General features: G+C 38.7%; 1 protein-coding gene across 1 annotated transcript in view; it reads left to right on the forward strand.

The window, feature by feature from the left end:
• Positions 1 to 13,178: 13,178 nt before the first annotated feature.
• LOC118334528 (CMP-N-acetylneuraminate-beta-1,4-galactoside alpha-2,3-sialyltransferase-like) overlaps positions 13,179 to 16,434 on the forward strand; it is a 32,291-nt gene continuing 29,035 nt past the window's right edge. The window contains exons 1-2 of the mRNA XM_035670448.1: positions 13,179 to 13,547; positions 15,820 to 15,967. Coding sequence (XP_035526341.1) covers positions 15,859 to 15,967 — 109 coding nt within the window. The 5' untranslated portion in view covers positions 13,179 to 13,547; positions 15,820 to 15,858. The remainder of the gene's footprint in view (positions 13,548 to 15,819; positions 15,968 to 16,434) is intronic.

Consider the following 16,434-nt stretch of genomic DNA (forward strand, 5'->3'; position numbering starts at 1 on the left):
TCAGGCCTAGCATATTTATCAAACTACGCTGGGACTTTAAATTAGCTTTTGTGTGCATTGAATAGATATTTACTTAGACCTCTGTTTTTCTTCGACCACTCTGTGGTGGTTCTTCATCCTTCCATCTCTTTTTTTTTTTTTTTTTTTCTCAGGAAGAAGCCATCAGTTAATTATTAAATATGGAAAAGGTTGGACTATCTAACTGGGACAATATGTTTGTTTTCTACCACCACATTTAGCAGCTGTCAAGTAAAAATAACTTTACATATTATACAACGGACAGTTTTTCTACTTTAGTGATATTTCTTCTATAAATGAGCTTTTCTCTCTTGACGTTATTTTCATAATAATTTATCATAATAATATTTTGCATTGAAGGAAATCATGCTTGTGAATGAGGTTTTTAAAGAAAACATTATCTTCAGTCAGTTCTTTCCCTCATGAAGTTAAACAGAGGCCCAACTGTAAGCTTTGAGCTTGATCATCTTGATCAGATGTTGACTACGAGAACAATTTGACTCCTCAGTTTGGTTAATGGAGTTGTTACCCCAAAGAAATGAAATAATGTGTCACAGTCATTTTTCGACACATTTTCAGATTGAACTTGTCACTCCATGCATTGCATCACATGGTTCATGAGTATCTCTGCTCATCGTTGTGTCAACGTGCATCTACTGTGAAGATAAAAGAAAACTAGACATGTTTTAGGGGCCCAAGCCTTACATTTCAAAGGGCCAAGCATACTTTGGTTTTCCTAAAGCTTAAGGTTTATTATAACTATTGTAATTAATGTTATTATTACACTTTATTTATGCAAGTGCATTGAGTTTGAGAAGAAAGCTATTTTTGTCATGTCCTTTTCACAATCTGTAGAAAACTTCAGATGTATTTATATTTATTATATTGATAGGTTTTCAGACATCCTGTTTCAAGTTTAAGGCTTTCCTGTATTGGGGTTGGAAGGTGTGAATGCCAATCTGGCAAGTCCCTCTAAGCAAAAAGCACTTACTGTTACCTCCTGCCACGGGACATTTACTGTTTTGTAGACACATGGCTTCCACTGAGTTTAGATTTTTTATGTTTCTGATAAAAGCTAGCTCTAGAAATGAACATTGGAACCAGGTTATAGTTTGATCCCAAATAAACAAAAAAGTGGTTCGAGGACAATTTTTACACACGCAAGTTTTCTTTCATGTTGAGAGTTCCTTGTATCTGCTTTGAAATCGTTTCGTGTAGAGAGTTACGAAAGGAGGACGTGGTGCAGACTCCTTTTTAGCTATGTCCATTTCATGGCTTGTGTTGTCTTTTTGGTTTTCATGTCCAAGGCAACATTACATCTGTACATTCTTTGTAAACATCAGCTGTTTGAGTAAAGTTTGGAGTAAAACAAAATAACCTTGTTCAACTTACTTCCTACAACAACTGCACGTAGAAGTGAAAGTGCTGAGATTTAGGCAGAACCAGTACAGTTTTGCAGAGATTTATTTTTTTTTCTTCCCGTCATGTGTTTTTGAGCTGCTGGTGTTGGATGTCTCAGCCAGAGGGCCTGCAGCTGTGTCAAAGCAGTATGAGTCTTGTGAGGTGGAGACCGCTGCTGGAATTAGATTGATGGCTCCTTACTCTTGGATCATTGCACTTAAAAACCTCTAAGGTCTTCAGGTCGATAGACAAGCCAGATTTTTCACTTCATAATTTATAATAGCTATACTAGTCTAACTTGGTAGTTACCTGGCATATCACCTCCAGCCCTTTTGCTCAGGTATCTTGTGGTTGTTGACTGAAAACAGGCAATGACGTCTACAGTTAATCATCTTCCATCAACTTCAGTGTGCCAAAAAACTTGTGTAAAACTGAAGGGAGGTTACCCACAAGCAAAGTATGTGTATGAGCTGTAGGTAAGCAGCTTTTTAAAATTCTATTGAACCTTCAATGAAATGTCTCTGGGAAATTTTTGTACTACCTCAGATTTAATTCAAAGAAATGCCCTGGGAGTACAATTACAGTTCTCTCGACGTAAAACCCCGTTAAAGTGTAGTGTAGACTGGTTGGATGTCGGCTGGTAGTGACAAATGAATACCAACTTCCTGCCATGTTGCCCTCACTGTTATTTCCTCCAAACCACCATACAAAGAAAACCCTCGCTCACACACACACACACACACACACACACACAGACTGTCAGTAAACCACCTGCAGCAGAGGCCTTTTCTGAGAGTAACAGCTTTTTCTGTGCCCTGTCACCATCCACGACTGCACAAGATCATTTGTCTGCCAACAGATGCTGTTGATGGTATTGAATCAACATGCATCCATCCCGTGAGCCTCTGCCAGGTGTGGGGAAATTAATCATAACATGTACAATGTTGTAAATGCTATAAAAGTGAAGATTACACATCTGCGTTTTGGTAAAAATATATATATATATATATAATCTGAACACACCTCTTTGGAGGTTGTAGAAAGGATTTACAAATGATTATTATTATTTAAGATATAAACTTTAAAAAATCTGTTATAATAATATATTATCATAATATATATATTCACAGAGCCTTCACTCTGATAAACAGCCCTGTCCTACAGTGAAGTATGTAAACAACTGAAAAGATAATAGAACAATTAGAAGAAAACAGTCAATTGGTCAAAAAAAATTGCGTATTAATTATGTATGTATGTCTGTGTGTGAGTGTGAGCGAGATTTTCCAACATTAAAAATGATTATGTATTATATTGAAAAAGAAATGGTAAAAAGTTATTATGATAAAAAAAATTACCAATATTGGATGTCAAAAATGTATATATTTGGTCATAAAAGACAGTTTCAGTGTTCCAGTTTTCATGCTTTTGATAAAGGTTATCTTTTTTAGTTTGAAAGTGTTTCACAGAGAGTGTAATGGATTTTTCATTTTGGATACAAACCAAAATTACAACGCTACTGACTCAACGCTAAATGCTGAAATATTTAATTTGCTGCCTTGCTCTGCTATTATATTCCATCACCAGCGGCTGTTTTCAATGAGTCCGTGGGAGCTAAAATTAAATGAAAGAGCTACTGTGTGGTTAAGTACTACTCAACAAATATGATGCACTGAAGTGGATCATTACAAGGAACAATGTGATTTTTATGTGGGGTTATAGATAGGGGCGTATCAAGACCGAACACACTGAGGTCATGTGAATTCATCTCAGAGTTGTGCCGGTTTCCTAAAGCCTGTTCAATTTGACTCGTAGCTCAGCTCAGATGACAGTGTGCTGTTTTATTGTAAAATAACAGCAACAAAATACTTCTATCAAAAGAAAACATGAGGCATCTCAACTGTAAGTATTCATAAAGTGTTTATCTGCTCGCATCTGCCCTACATTTGAGGTTGGAGAAATGTAATAATCTAATCTGGCACTAGTCCTGTGTGCTACTTGCACCGATACCAGACAAAGTTAGGGAATAGATACACAGTGGATCATAGCTGCTACAGAGCCTGTGCCAGATGTTTGCCTCAAGAGTTGGTCAGAACCAAAAAAGAGTGAATATAGTGAATATTGGACTTACATTCATCAGGAGGCTAGACACACAACTCAACGATCACCGAATTAACTTAAAAGGTCTGTCAGTGCTCTTTTTACAGGTTGTTTCTGATGCTCTATAAAATCCTTTTAAAGCAGTGACTGGCATTGATGCAAAAGTAGTTTTTGTCATACAGACATGGAAACATGAACATGCAAGCAAATGGCTCACTTATTGTTTTCATACCAGCGCTCTATCTCTCAGCATGCCTCCATATTTAAACTCTCACACCATCATTCACCCTTCTCTGTGACCCAGCAGCTGTGGCTCCCTCAAGTTCTTGTGTTAGTAGGGTATTATTGTCTGCAGCCGCCTCAGACCAGTCACATGGTAGTCAAGTGACAGAGCTCAGGTTACTTTGTACTATTGATGTCTGATTTTCAGACCAATAGTTCACTGAGCTTGTTTCCCAAAAACAACGGTAGTAAAAATAGAAAAACCAAAGATATTGGTGTCTTTGTTTTTGTTTTTTTGTTGTTTATGGTATTCCTGCGTTATTGATCAGTATTCAGCATCAGTCATGTAACTCACGACAACAGAAAGCTTCAGTATGACAGTGAGAGTGTGCAAAGGTACTAAAGATAACCAAAAGCTTTGACCTTTATGCAGTAACCATTTATTATTTAAGAGGATCATATCAGTTAATTCCTGAAGGGGCCCCTTTTCTATCAGTAAGTAAACTGACAACTCCTGACTAAGTCACATATTTTATAAATATTTCATGTTATATTCAATCCATAACAATAATAGTAGAGAACAACTGATGAACAGTGCAATCAACCCCAAATAGTGAACACAATAACTACAGGACTGTTTCCTGTAAGCGTCAGAGATGAGTTTTCCTAATAAAAATTTGATTTGGGAACTTTTTATAATTCAATGTTTGACCCAAAAGGCCCTGTCTAGAGTCAGTGTTGGTTTGTCCATTCTGAGCTACTGTAGAAACATGGCGGTTCAACATGGTGGACTCCATTAAAGAGGACCGCTCCCTCTGTGGATAAACATGGCTCATTCTAACAAAATGCAATGATTCTTATTTTCAGATGTTGAATATTATACACTATTTCGGCCAATAGATGCAGTCAACGATTGTAACTTGTCCTGTAAGCATGTATAACTTGTGTATAGACAGTTAATAAATGATAACACTGTAACATAGCTGTAATTATGATCAGTGATATTTGAAAACACAAATAAACACATTGTTACAGTGTGTTATGAAGCATTCAATAACCAGGTTTTCCCACTGTTTATAAATCTGTTCATAACTCATGAAGACATATCAAGCTTGAAAGTTTGCTCTTGAAAACCACAGTGTGACGAACAAACAATCTTAACTCAAAGCCCACTTATAGCAGGTCCTCTGGAGTTTCCAGCCACATCACATGGCTGATAGAGTTTGCTCAGTTTCAATTCATAATTTATATGATTGTGTTATATTTATAGATTTCGAGTCATATCTGTTATGAATACTTGTTTATATAATGCTTAGCTATGCTAAACAGGTTAAGTTAAAATTAGGTCACTCAATGTATGTTAGAACCGTGCAAAGAACATGGTGTGTTTGCGTACAATACAAACATCACCAACAGGTTGTTGAAAATCTCAGCCATATTGGACTAAAAATACCACAAAAGACCGCTTTTGAATTCTCCTAAAATCCCCTCCACGACCAATAACCACTTTTAATGCCCTACATGCAGAGTCTGCTATAACTTATGCACCTTATACAAAATACATACTTTCATCTAGAAAAAAGGCCAGGGTATGGTGTGGGGGTGTGGGTTTGTGTGTATTGCTTTCCTGTAATGAACATACAAATGTCAATCTATCCCTGGTATCTGACATACAATGTTTGACAAAGTCAGTTCTTCTAAATGACTGGCCAACTCATGCAGCTTGTTGGTGAAGATACTGTAATTGTTTCAATCTTCTTTACCCGGAACTTAAGAAGGACTCTTACCACATACAAAGAAGTATTGTGCTGATGCTACAAAATGGGGTGTGTTGCTTGCAAAAACAGGAAACATTATCCTTCCTCATTGAAACTAGTTTAAAGGAGAGACGCATTAGCTAATATTGAGACTTGTATTTTTCATTTTTTAAAGCAATGATTTTACTTTCATCGAACGCCTCTCATTACTGCGGAAGAGCAAACTCTCTCAACTGTGCTTGGTTTCATTTTTCAGAGACAAATGTTTTATGCAAAACTGGCACCTTACTGTTTGATGTAAAGTAGTTCCCAGTGACTTTTTTTTTTCACAATTTCATTTCCCTGGAGAATGATCCTTATTCCTTTCCATTGTTGATATTATTTCATGTTTCAGGATTTGTATTTGTTCTCTGTGCTGGTAAAGCTTACTTGCACTCACATATATTAATCATTACCATGTCAGAGACTTTTCTACCCAAAGCCAGGCATGAGGTGTAAGTCAGACATAAGCCACTTATCCATTAACAGGAGCATACAGTGTTTCACACCTCACGGTATAAGGCTGTTGACAGCTGAGCTCAATTCAGGGCTACGAGACCACTGTCATGGTTATATAGTCCACACTGAACACAGGTGAACTGCAGGTCAGTGCAAACAGGGATTACTGTCAGCCTTGGTGAGAAAAATGTATGACTCAGTTTCTTCCTGCCTTCCTAGACTGATAATGTTTACTTTTTGTCTGGCTCAAACTGTATTAAACCTGCATTAACTGGAGATTCTGATCAAAAATCAACAAAGCAAATGGCATTAAAAGGTCAATCTAATTTAATCCCTAATTTAATGCAATTCTGCAGTTTTAGAAAAGCTAAGCTCAAGTTGCCTCACTTCTCAGTTTAGAAACATTCACAGGAAGCATTTTGTCTTTGTGGCTTTATGTGAATCAGACTACAAAACAATTTGTCAAGCACCGTTCTAGATTTCCAGTGACAGCTACCAAGAAGAAGTCTTGATAAATATGGTATAATGTATGACCTTTGCGGTGCTGAATGGCTGGATGCTGGAACTCTAACCTTACAATATACCATATTTTACTCATCTTAACCTGCCTGCTGCTTCTCCACTTCCTCTGACTTGCAAGCCCCCTCACACACATAAAAAAGCTTTGCGGCATGTGTGACAACACACACATCTAGTATGTGCACACACACACAAACACACATTCGGATGTGTCTGTTTGTGTGACAGAGACAGAAAGTCTAGGTTTGTGAAGGTGTGATAGCATGAGTAGATAAATTGACTTGACTTTTTGAAATTGAAAAGACTGGGTGACGACCTATCTTACATTGACTTTTAAGCTTTTTTTTTTTTTACATTGTTGATTATGGTATTACTGTTTTATAGTACATATTTCAAAATGTACTATATATTTTAAGTATATTCTGCTGTGTTTATTAATTTGGCTTTATTACAGCACATTATTTTTCTTTGCTTCACATTGCTCACTGCTTATGATACCAAAGCAAATTAATAAATTATCATATGTATCCTGTCCTTTGTGTTGTGCCATACTCACCAAACAAAAACAATGTGTCTCTATTCCCCATTTTCTACAAAAACTATATGCCTTGTGCTGCTACTGAGAACATGTACAGCACGATTTCTGCTTCATTGTAATGGGACTTCCTGTTGCTGCACCACATTAAGCATCAGACAGCAGCAATCTAAGCCTATAGGTTTCCCTAAGGCTCTGCTTTATCACATGATGGATCGAGCCCATAATCGTCTGAGAAATCTTGTGTCTGCAAGCACGCAATCGTTCCCCTGTTCCAGAGCCACCAGTTCTGGTCTGGCATGGCAGGAAATACACCGTGTGATACTGTTCCTACCACAAAGGAAACATCAAAATGGAAAAAATGTAAAGATCATGGTGACTGGAGAAAGAGAGGCTGCTACAGGGTGTAGTCATCCTAAATTGATGTAGAAACCTACTATTATCAAAATGTGGTGTGCATGACCCAGATCTTTGACCTCATGCTTGCTGTTGTGTGATGTGTTTTTTTATGACAGAGCGAGGTATAATATTTACCATTTTGTAAATGTCATGATAATCAGCATATGCTATTTTTGCTACAACAAACATAATTACATCCTCACACTCAGTTTTAGGAAAATAATAGGTAATATGACTGCTTAAAATTGACTTTTGAAACAGACATTGAACATTTCTTCACATTCAGTGGCTCACATTACAGATCTGTATGTCATAAAAACATGCAAGTAAAACTTATGATCACTTATCCATACATCAAAAGTTTTTGATCCAATAAGTAATGGATATAATTCATAACACACAGGACTTGTGTAGAGTCTCTTTTTTTGAATCCCTAGTATGAGGGACTAATTATGTTAGGGTTTTTCCCAAATCTTGTTTAGACAAATACACCAGTAATTCTACAAAGCATCCAAATCCCACAAAATATCTTTCACAAAATAAGCTGGTTCAAACAAGCTTGCAGTATGCTTGCTAACCTCTGGTACAAAAGTCGTATAAAAATTCCAAATTTGCAAATGCAAAAGTTATCAAATCCTAAGCAAAACTGTACTCTGCTGCTTGTGCTTTATTAAGATGATGTGCTAAAATGTATTTGTTATTCACATCCTGTCGGTTATTGGTTAACTAATGTTTGCAGAGAGTGGTAAAAGGGTATGTCTTCCGTGTTTACCTTTTGAAGTACTGCTCTAGTCTAGTAAGACTCTGGATTGAGGACTTAACAGCCACAGCTGAAAAGGTAAGTTCTGTTTCTACATTTAGGGGAATTTAAGGAAACGTAATTTTTCTTACCCATACAAACAAAATATTTTACAGGACTTCATATTTAAAAGCAGAGCGATATCTCTGTTAAAGAAAGGAACCTAAATGCCATATTATATAGAGCCCATGTCGATAGAGTGTGAGCTAATTTTAAAAGCCCAAATGATCTACATTATAACATCTATGTAGACGTTATGTCTGTTTCTCTTTGTGCGTGGAAATGTTTTTGTCATATAATCTGTCCCTTATGACAGTATCTGCACAAGCATAAATAGAGGCTTGAAACAAAAACAGGACTTATTTGTGGGCCAAGGGTGAATCCTGACCTTGACCTGGTGGGGCTTAAAATAAGTTCCCTGATGCATTCCTGGGAAGTAGAAATTACTCTGTAATCAGTCCATAAGAAGGCCATGTATAATCTTCTTTTTATGTTCAGATATGTAGTATTGTACAATATGCATAATCACACATTTTATTTGATAAAACTTGCTAAACCTTTTTGTTGGAATTTTAGCAAGGGGGTCAAAGTTTGGCATTGTGGGAAATATGCTTATTTGGACTCATTCTAAGATAACAAAAGACTGATTTTTATTTTTAGGTGATTATACACTAATGAAAACATACCTATGAATATTAAATTCCATTTTTGCCAACAGATCCTCCTAAAGGTTACACACTAGACCTTTAATATTGTCATCTAACTCTTGACAAGAGAGCTGTTTTCCCAGAATGTTGAACGATTGCTTTCAAAATGGTAGAATTTCCCCACGATGGATAAAGATAAGATATTCCTTTAATAGTCCCACAATGGGGAAATTCCAAAAGCACAGCAACCTAAATTAATTTTTGAATTGACCTAATCTGTTAATCATTACTGAATGAACACACAACCTTTGCTTCTTTGTGTTTACTTTAATTAGACATTAAATGCATGGGGGAGAGATACGGTTTGCATGTTTGAATGGGAGATAAGAGACAAACTGAAGAAGTTAAACAGAAAAAAAGAAAAGGATTTGAATGAGATTTCTTGCTGGTTGTGCTCTTTGAAACTCTTGATTGGAAACTGCTTTGGACATCACGTTTGACTGTAATTTCAAGTCGTTTGTTAATTCATCTGAGGTGTGTCAACATCCAGCATGTGCCCTGTCATGCTGTTATTGCCTTGTGTATGAGTTACCTCTGGCTGCCACTAATGTTGCAAGAATGGATACCATGTATCTTTTCTTTTTTCCCTCCTATTTACTATATGGCCCATTTTATGTTTATTCCATGACGTCTTCCTTTATTATTACTCTCACATGTGCTTAATGAAGCTGGAGCCAGCAGCTGGTTCAGTGTTGTAAGGAAGTTTTGACGGTTAAAGTGTATCCTATTATCCCTAGCTTCTGTGTCAATTAGAGAAATTAAACAATATCCACATACATATCACCAAGCAAAGATCATTGCATATCTGTATATAACAAGAATACAAAAAAAAAGTATGATTTATGAGTTATGAGTTCTTGTTTAAACACTTTCCACGTTGGCAATCTGAATCACTCACAAGGGCCTGATTTCCATCTAACACCTTGCTGGAGGGCCTGCTCTATCTACAGGCCCTAGTGCAACCACACTGCCTGAATGTCAATGGTTACACCCCTGAGCCGGTTAGCTTAGTTTATCAAGACTGGAAGCCGGGGAAAACAGCAAGTCTACCAGCAGATCAGTAAATAGCTAAAAGCGGGAAGCGAAAGTATTGTTCAGATGCAGTCACTCAGTCTCTCTGCCCCTGTATGCTCAGGATCTATTAGTATCCCATCAGCACTTGTTTATTTCCTGCTGGCTGCCCAGAACAGTAAAAGCTATTGCGCAGATAGTTAATCTATGATTCAGATGATACAACAATCATTTATTAATTTTGCCACAGTAACGTCTGGCTATACTTATGAAGGAATTCATTTCGGAGAGATGAAGTGATCAAGATAGACTAAAGTACACTTGTGTATGGTACGGCTCATTAGAATTGTTTTGCATATTAAGTTACACTGCACTGTAGCTTGGAACAGTGGTGAAAGACCAGATTAAGTTCCTTTAAAGAGGGATTTATTACTTGGATAGGAGGGGTTATAGTAGGTGCAGATTTGATCAAGCGGTTTACAATCTCTGGTGAGCTTCTTTCCTGATGTTGAGCTTTAGCACAACTGTTATAGCCCAGTATTATCACTTACATCTAAACTGCAGTATTTTTTAAGCCTGGAGGATAGAAAATGTGCTACAATTACACAAATAACAGAAGCTCATGAAAGCCATTATATTTTCCTACACATAATTTCACTGTTTCCGCGACCCACTGATTCATTGTAGCTTTAAGCTCCTGGAGTGGGCTCAAGTGGGAGCTTGTGCACAGCGGACACTGTCTGACTACACTCGAAGAAGAAATAAAATGCTAATTCCAGTGAAGGACCTGATGGTATCTCTGCTCGTGGGGAAGGATTTCATTTTTGTTGGAGTATGCATTCCTGTTATCATGACAGACCTGTCACTCAAGACTATGCTGCTCTGTTATTCATACTTTTGCAAGTGCGAAAAAAAAAGAGCATTAGTGGAATGGGGCATGACAGAGGAAAAGCAAGAAAACCAAACTTTTAAAATAACTGAGTCATGTTGAAACCCTGAAGCATCGAAGTAATGCAGATGTGGCTTCATCTTAGCAACTCGACTTGTACAGGAAGGCCAATGCACTACAATCTGTGGATGTATAAAACAAACAAAAATGCTTTCCCCCTCAGGAACACAGATCCTTACTAGCAGACAAACAAATAACAGTGTACTTCCCAGACATGGTTTGAGAGTGGAAAATGTCAGCTCCTTGCATTGTTTTCCATGGCCATCGATCATTTTCTCTCGTAAGTGTGATGTTAATGAATGATCCGAGTACCAAAGGCCACAAAGTGCTGCCAACCCACACCAGATCCTGAGAAAAAATCTGTGATCCTGGAACACGTCAATAGGCTTGTGTATGTGTGTGTCTCTGTGTTTGTCTGTATTTTATTCTCCTGGCTCCTGCTAATCTCCTAACCCCAGATGGAGAACAGTGGGTGAGCATATTGTATTTCCTGTTTGATCTAATATTTATAGATCAGTATGCTACTCTGCCACACTCTTTGCAGGGCAAAACGGAAGAACCCCCCCTTCACCTCACTCAACTTGGCTCGCAGCCCAACAACTGCTTATGTAGGATATGAGACCTTGTGTATGTCAGGGTACAAATAAGGCGCAAGATCCAAGGGGAAAACTGAATTACCAGAGTAACCCGAGCAGGTGTGAGGGACAGGACTATAGATCTGCTGCCATACAACAAATCTGCCTTGAGCTGCCAGATACAAGGTCTGCAGAGCCAGTGTTTATTAAGCATCTTAGCTCATTCAATTATTTATATCAACACTTCTATTCTTAGAAGTTTGATAAACATAGTCTGTTCATATTTATGGGAACATCAATGTGTGAATCTCACACCAGCTCTTCAAGGTTAATTTCCGTAATTTACAACCAGCTTGACAGCCAGTAGTGAGGACTGCTTTGAACAACTGAAGCTGAATCTATTTTACATGAGCTTGACTCTACATGTGTATGCAGGAACATGAGCTGACAACTCGTGTTTCGTGTGCAGTGATTCGGTGCAGAGGACTACCCAAATGTTTGTGCTTTAACTCGGTTGGGCTGTGAGACAAGAATTCTTTATAAAAGGTCTCATTAGTGACAGAAAATTAGAGATGATGACAAACAACAATTAAGGTGTTTATATTTTCTGACAAATTCATGTTTCTTAAAGTGTCTGAAAACTAGAGCAAATAGTGTGCTATTACAAGCCAGACAGTTCCTGTTACTTCTTATACATGAAAGTGTTTTATATATATGCCTGTTTATGTGGATGCGGATGGGTTGGTTTTCTATGAATAATGAGGCCTCATTGACTGAGGCCCCTATTGGAGTGAGTGTGGTGTTTTTCCAACATGATCATTGCTGTTGTTTTTATACCTTATGGACCCATCTCACCTTCATACTTTAAGCTGGAAACTGTATTTAACCTTTTAAAACATGACTGCTTTTGGTTCTTCTCTTTTTTTCATGACTTCCAGTGTAAGTTTGATGACGTACTCAGAAGTGATTCTAGTTGATCACATGTTCTCTGACTTCATGATGACGGTAGAAACCACCTCCTTGGATACAACACACAGTATTACACAGCTTGTGACAAACAGTTTGGTAGGTACTTATGTCTTAGGAGCCTCTATCATCATCATGGAGCAAAGGGGCTTACACTTGTATAAGTAATGATTACTTATAGGCCCCTTAGGAATAATTAGAGCTGAATTTTTCAGGAAAAGCACTCCAAACCAGTGCAGATCCACCAAAGACATTGATGCAACAGTGGTGGTCTGTTAGATATGCATCTACATAAAAACTAAGATTCCACTGTTTAGACAAGACAAGGACTGTCTGGAGAAAGGTGTTTACTTAAAGACAAATTACTCCACTCACTACAAAAGTGCACGAAAATAGGCTTCAATCTAAAACTGAATTTACTTTTCTCTTTGGATTTCAGCCAACCATGTCTATAGGATGAAAACGTGCTTCACACCTGTACACTCAATCACAAAATAGAGCTGACCCAAGCACATGTCATTATAATAGTGTTGGGCAGCAGGCAGTTCAGCAAACCTCTATACATTATTGCATCTCTATTATTGCTGCTGAGCGAGGACTGGGGGTGGGTTGATGGGTCTGCTATAGGTGCAAAAGCAAACCCAGCTACAATGCGATGTGAACAGCTGACGAGCAGGAAGGAGAGCACCACGTGAAGAACCAGTTGAAAAAGTGCTTTCATTTTAGCCCCGTTAAAAAAGGAGGGGGCATGATAATTCAGAGACTCCTCATGTGACTGTCGCGGTCAAACCGTATTGCTGTAAGACCAGCGGGCTCCTGCTGCTGCTCATGGACATGTTGATTGAAGAAGAGGGGGGTGCTTTTTCACTGTAGCCGTGTTGATGCGAGGTAGAGCAGACAGTGGGGGAGACACACAGTGAAGAGCGGTCGTGTTGTGCTAACAGAGCCGGGGTACTTTCATGGATTCCATCACGATGGCTGGGAGAGGAGGGCGAACACGGTCGTTTTACCGACCAATCCATTATTTAAACTAAAGGCCGGTACTGTTTCTTCCCGAGGACTCAGAGGAAAAGAAGAAGAAGAAGAAGAAGAAGGTAATGTCTGACATTATTCAAACCCACTGGAAACAGCAGTGAGACGTCGCTACGCCGTGTTTTACTCGACAGCGGTGATGGTGATGGTGCTGGTTAATTTAGGCAAACCGGTGTTCCGGTAACCTCAGCATTGTTTTTTCGGTGGACAGTCGGTGTTGTTACACACCAGTATGTATCCTACACGCGTGGACTGTTTCGGACACTGATTGCTTGCCACAACATGTCCCTAACAGTGCTGTGTTGTTGCGCCGCAGGCCCGCAGAAGCGGACAAGGCATAACGTTAGTTCCCCACTATGCCAACGTAGCGTTGTTAGCATAGCGACGGGCTAACCTGAGCTAACGGTTAACGGTTAGCTGCTTCATATTGTCCGTTGGTACAGCGCCAACCTCCCGTCGTTTGTCATTATGTACGTTAGTAGCCGTTAGTAATGCGCGTAGTTTTACCACCCCAGCGTAAACGGGGTTATCTTAAAGGTAAGAATAAAGCCACAGGTAACGTTTAAGTGCACATTGTGCCTGGGGACACTGAGGTATTATAGCGTTGACTTATGGGACCGCAAAGTTCCGTTATGTTTGTTTTGCTAGCTGAACTTTATTTTCAGTAAACGGGTCAAGTAGCCAGCTAACAGCTTGGTAAACTACACGGCCGACAAGAGAAAGTAGAGACCTAACGTTTACTTAACCTTCGACATGGACTGAAATATAACTCTTTTACATAATAAATGACTGTGATGTGGAGCAGAGTCACTGCTGCCACTGAAACTCGTTTACACAATGATGTGGTGAGTTAAAACACTACTGAGGGAGGCTGCTGGTCGTCGTGATTAAGCATTTTTATGCTTCTGAATTACCTTATTTAGTGTTTCCATGACACTAATGTAGCCTGATGGCATTTAGTTGGGTAGAGTTGGACAATGTTCCGTTGCAGTGACTGTAGAAAGCAATATGTGTAGGGGGAGATACACCCTATGCTTTCACTGGACTCCCAAGAGTTGCAGTGGTGTAGCTGCTTGCTTGGGTTCATTTACATACATTGACTAATTCAGTAAATGCTGTTGAATGTTCTCCACAGGTGTCTTCCCAAGCCTAGTCGAGCCAGTTTGTCAGGTGACTATTAGTATTAACAATTTTAACCTGCATTTCTTGCCCCATGTGAGTTATGAATTGCTATTTTGTAATGTGTGGTTTTGTGGAGATGTTGCAATCACATCTGAGCTCAACCCTGCTCGGACATTTCCCTTTTCTTTATAGTCCCTCATTTGCACTGGCCTCTAGCAGTTCACAGGATGAAACGGAGATGGCCCAGATGGAGTTTGATATATTTTTGATACCCCGTATGAGAAATTCTGCGCAGCATGTTTTGTTTCGCAGGGTTTGTGTTCAGTGAAAGCTGTAGATTATGCTTCGAAAGAATATGTCTGTGGTTGAAAGAAATCCCATGGTGCTGGGTTTACTGAGAGGTGAGAAGAACTACATAGAGCAGTCATTTTGTATCACTGTTAACAACAATGACTTTACAAAACTGACACAGTCACACCATCTGCAGGGAGTTATTTCCTGTGAAACGTTATATTTATAGAGAAGTGGGTGATAAATACCAAAGTGTACTAGAGTACTATCTACTGTTTCAAAATTCAATTCAGTTGTATTTGTATAGCTCGAATTCATAACAAAAGTTATCTCAGGACACTTCTCAGATATAGTACATCTAGGACGCACTCTTTATAAAATTAAACAGTTCCCACCATGAGCAAGCACTTGGCGGTGGGGAGAGAAAAGAGAAACTTCCTTTAAAGAGACAGAGACGAAATTGCACGGCAGCAACAACTATAGTAGTAGAAATGACTAATTATGAAGATGATGAGGACCACACAAATTGACTTCCCAGTCTTCTTACTACTTCTCATACTGGAACAAGTTTCTCAAGGTTTACTTGAGACTGATTGAATAGTCCTCAAGAAGAAAGGACTGTGTATGTAGCCAAGGGAAGAGATGTCAGATTCAGTCTTGCTGGAGTCGGAACAAAAACAGTCGTTATAAAACTACTTCCATCCCATGTGTCCCAGTGTCTACCTACATTGTATTTTTTCCCTACGTACCACTCTTAAGCAGCCTTTGTTATACTTAGTTTTGACTCCACCCTCTTGTTCCTCTTCCTCCCTGTGTATCTGTTTTTTTTTTTTCTTTAACCTTGTGCTGTGTTTGCTTCATTTGTTTTTGTTCATTTTCTTTCCTTGTCGCTGACAGATTCATTTCTCTATTACTCTTCAGGTGATGACCTGGATGGTGCCATGTGAATGACTGAAGACCATGAAGCCCACACACAAGCTGATGTTCGTCCTGTGCCCCATGCTGGTCCTGGGCTTTATTTACTACTCCTCCGGGAAGCTACATCTACACGTATGGGGCCAGAAGCCTCGTAAGTGACATCTCCAGGCTGACTAACTTATTCATCATCTGATTGTTCATTTGTCATAACCCATAGTCCGTTTGTAACATATTTTTACCTGTTTTATTGAGCAAATGTGTTTGACGCCTGTCTCTGTTTTGCTGTCTCATTCTATGTGCTTTTGGGCAATTATTGTAGCAATACTATTTACAAATGGGAGTGGAGAATCGTGTAACCTAATGTCAATCTGTTTGTGGTACTTAGACACACACACACAAATAGCCGCACACATTTGCAGATCTCTTGAAAGAAAAATGTAGTGTCGTATGTAAAAAGCCAGTTGACGTCTATAAAGATGGCGACATGAAAGCTCTGTAAAGCCAAAACATCTTGTTTGCTTGGTGGCTGGCTGCACATATTATATAAGTAGTAAACCGTTTCAGTCAAAATTTCCAAAAAAATAAATAAAATTACTTCAGACTACAGTACGCCAGCTC

This window comes from Morone saxatilis, unplaced genomic scaffold (assembly GCF_004916995.1).
Source record: "Morone saxatilis isolate NCDOM2014 unplaced genomic scaffold, NCSU_SB_2.0 Contig23, whole genome shotgun sequence".
Taxonomy (NCBI): Eukaryota; Metazoa; Chordata; class Actinopteri; family Moronidae; genus Morone; species Morone saxatilis.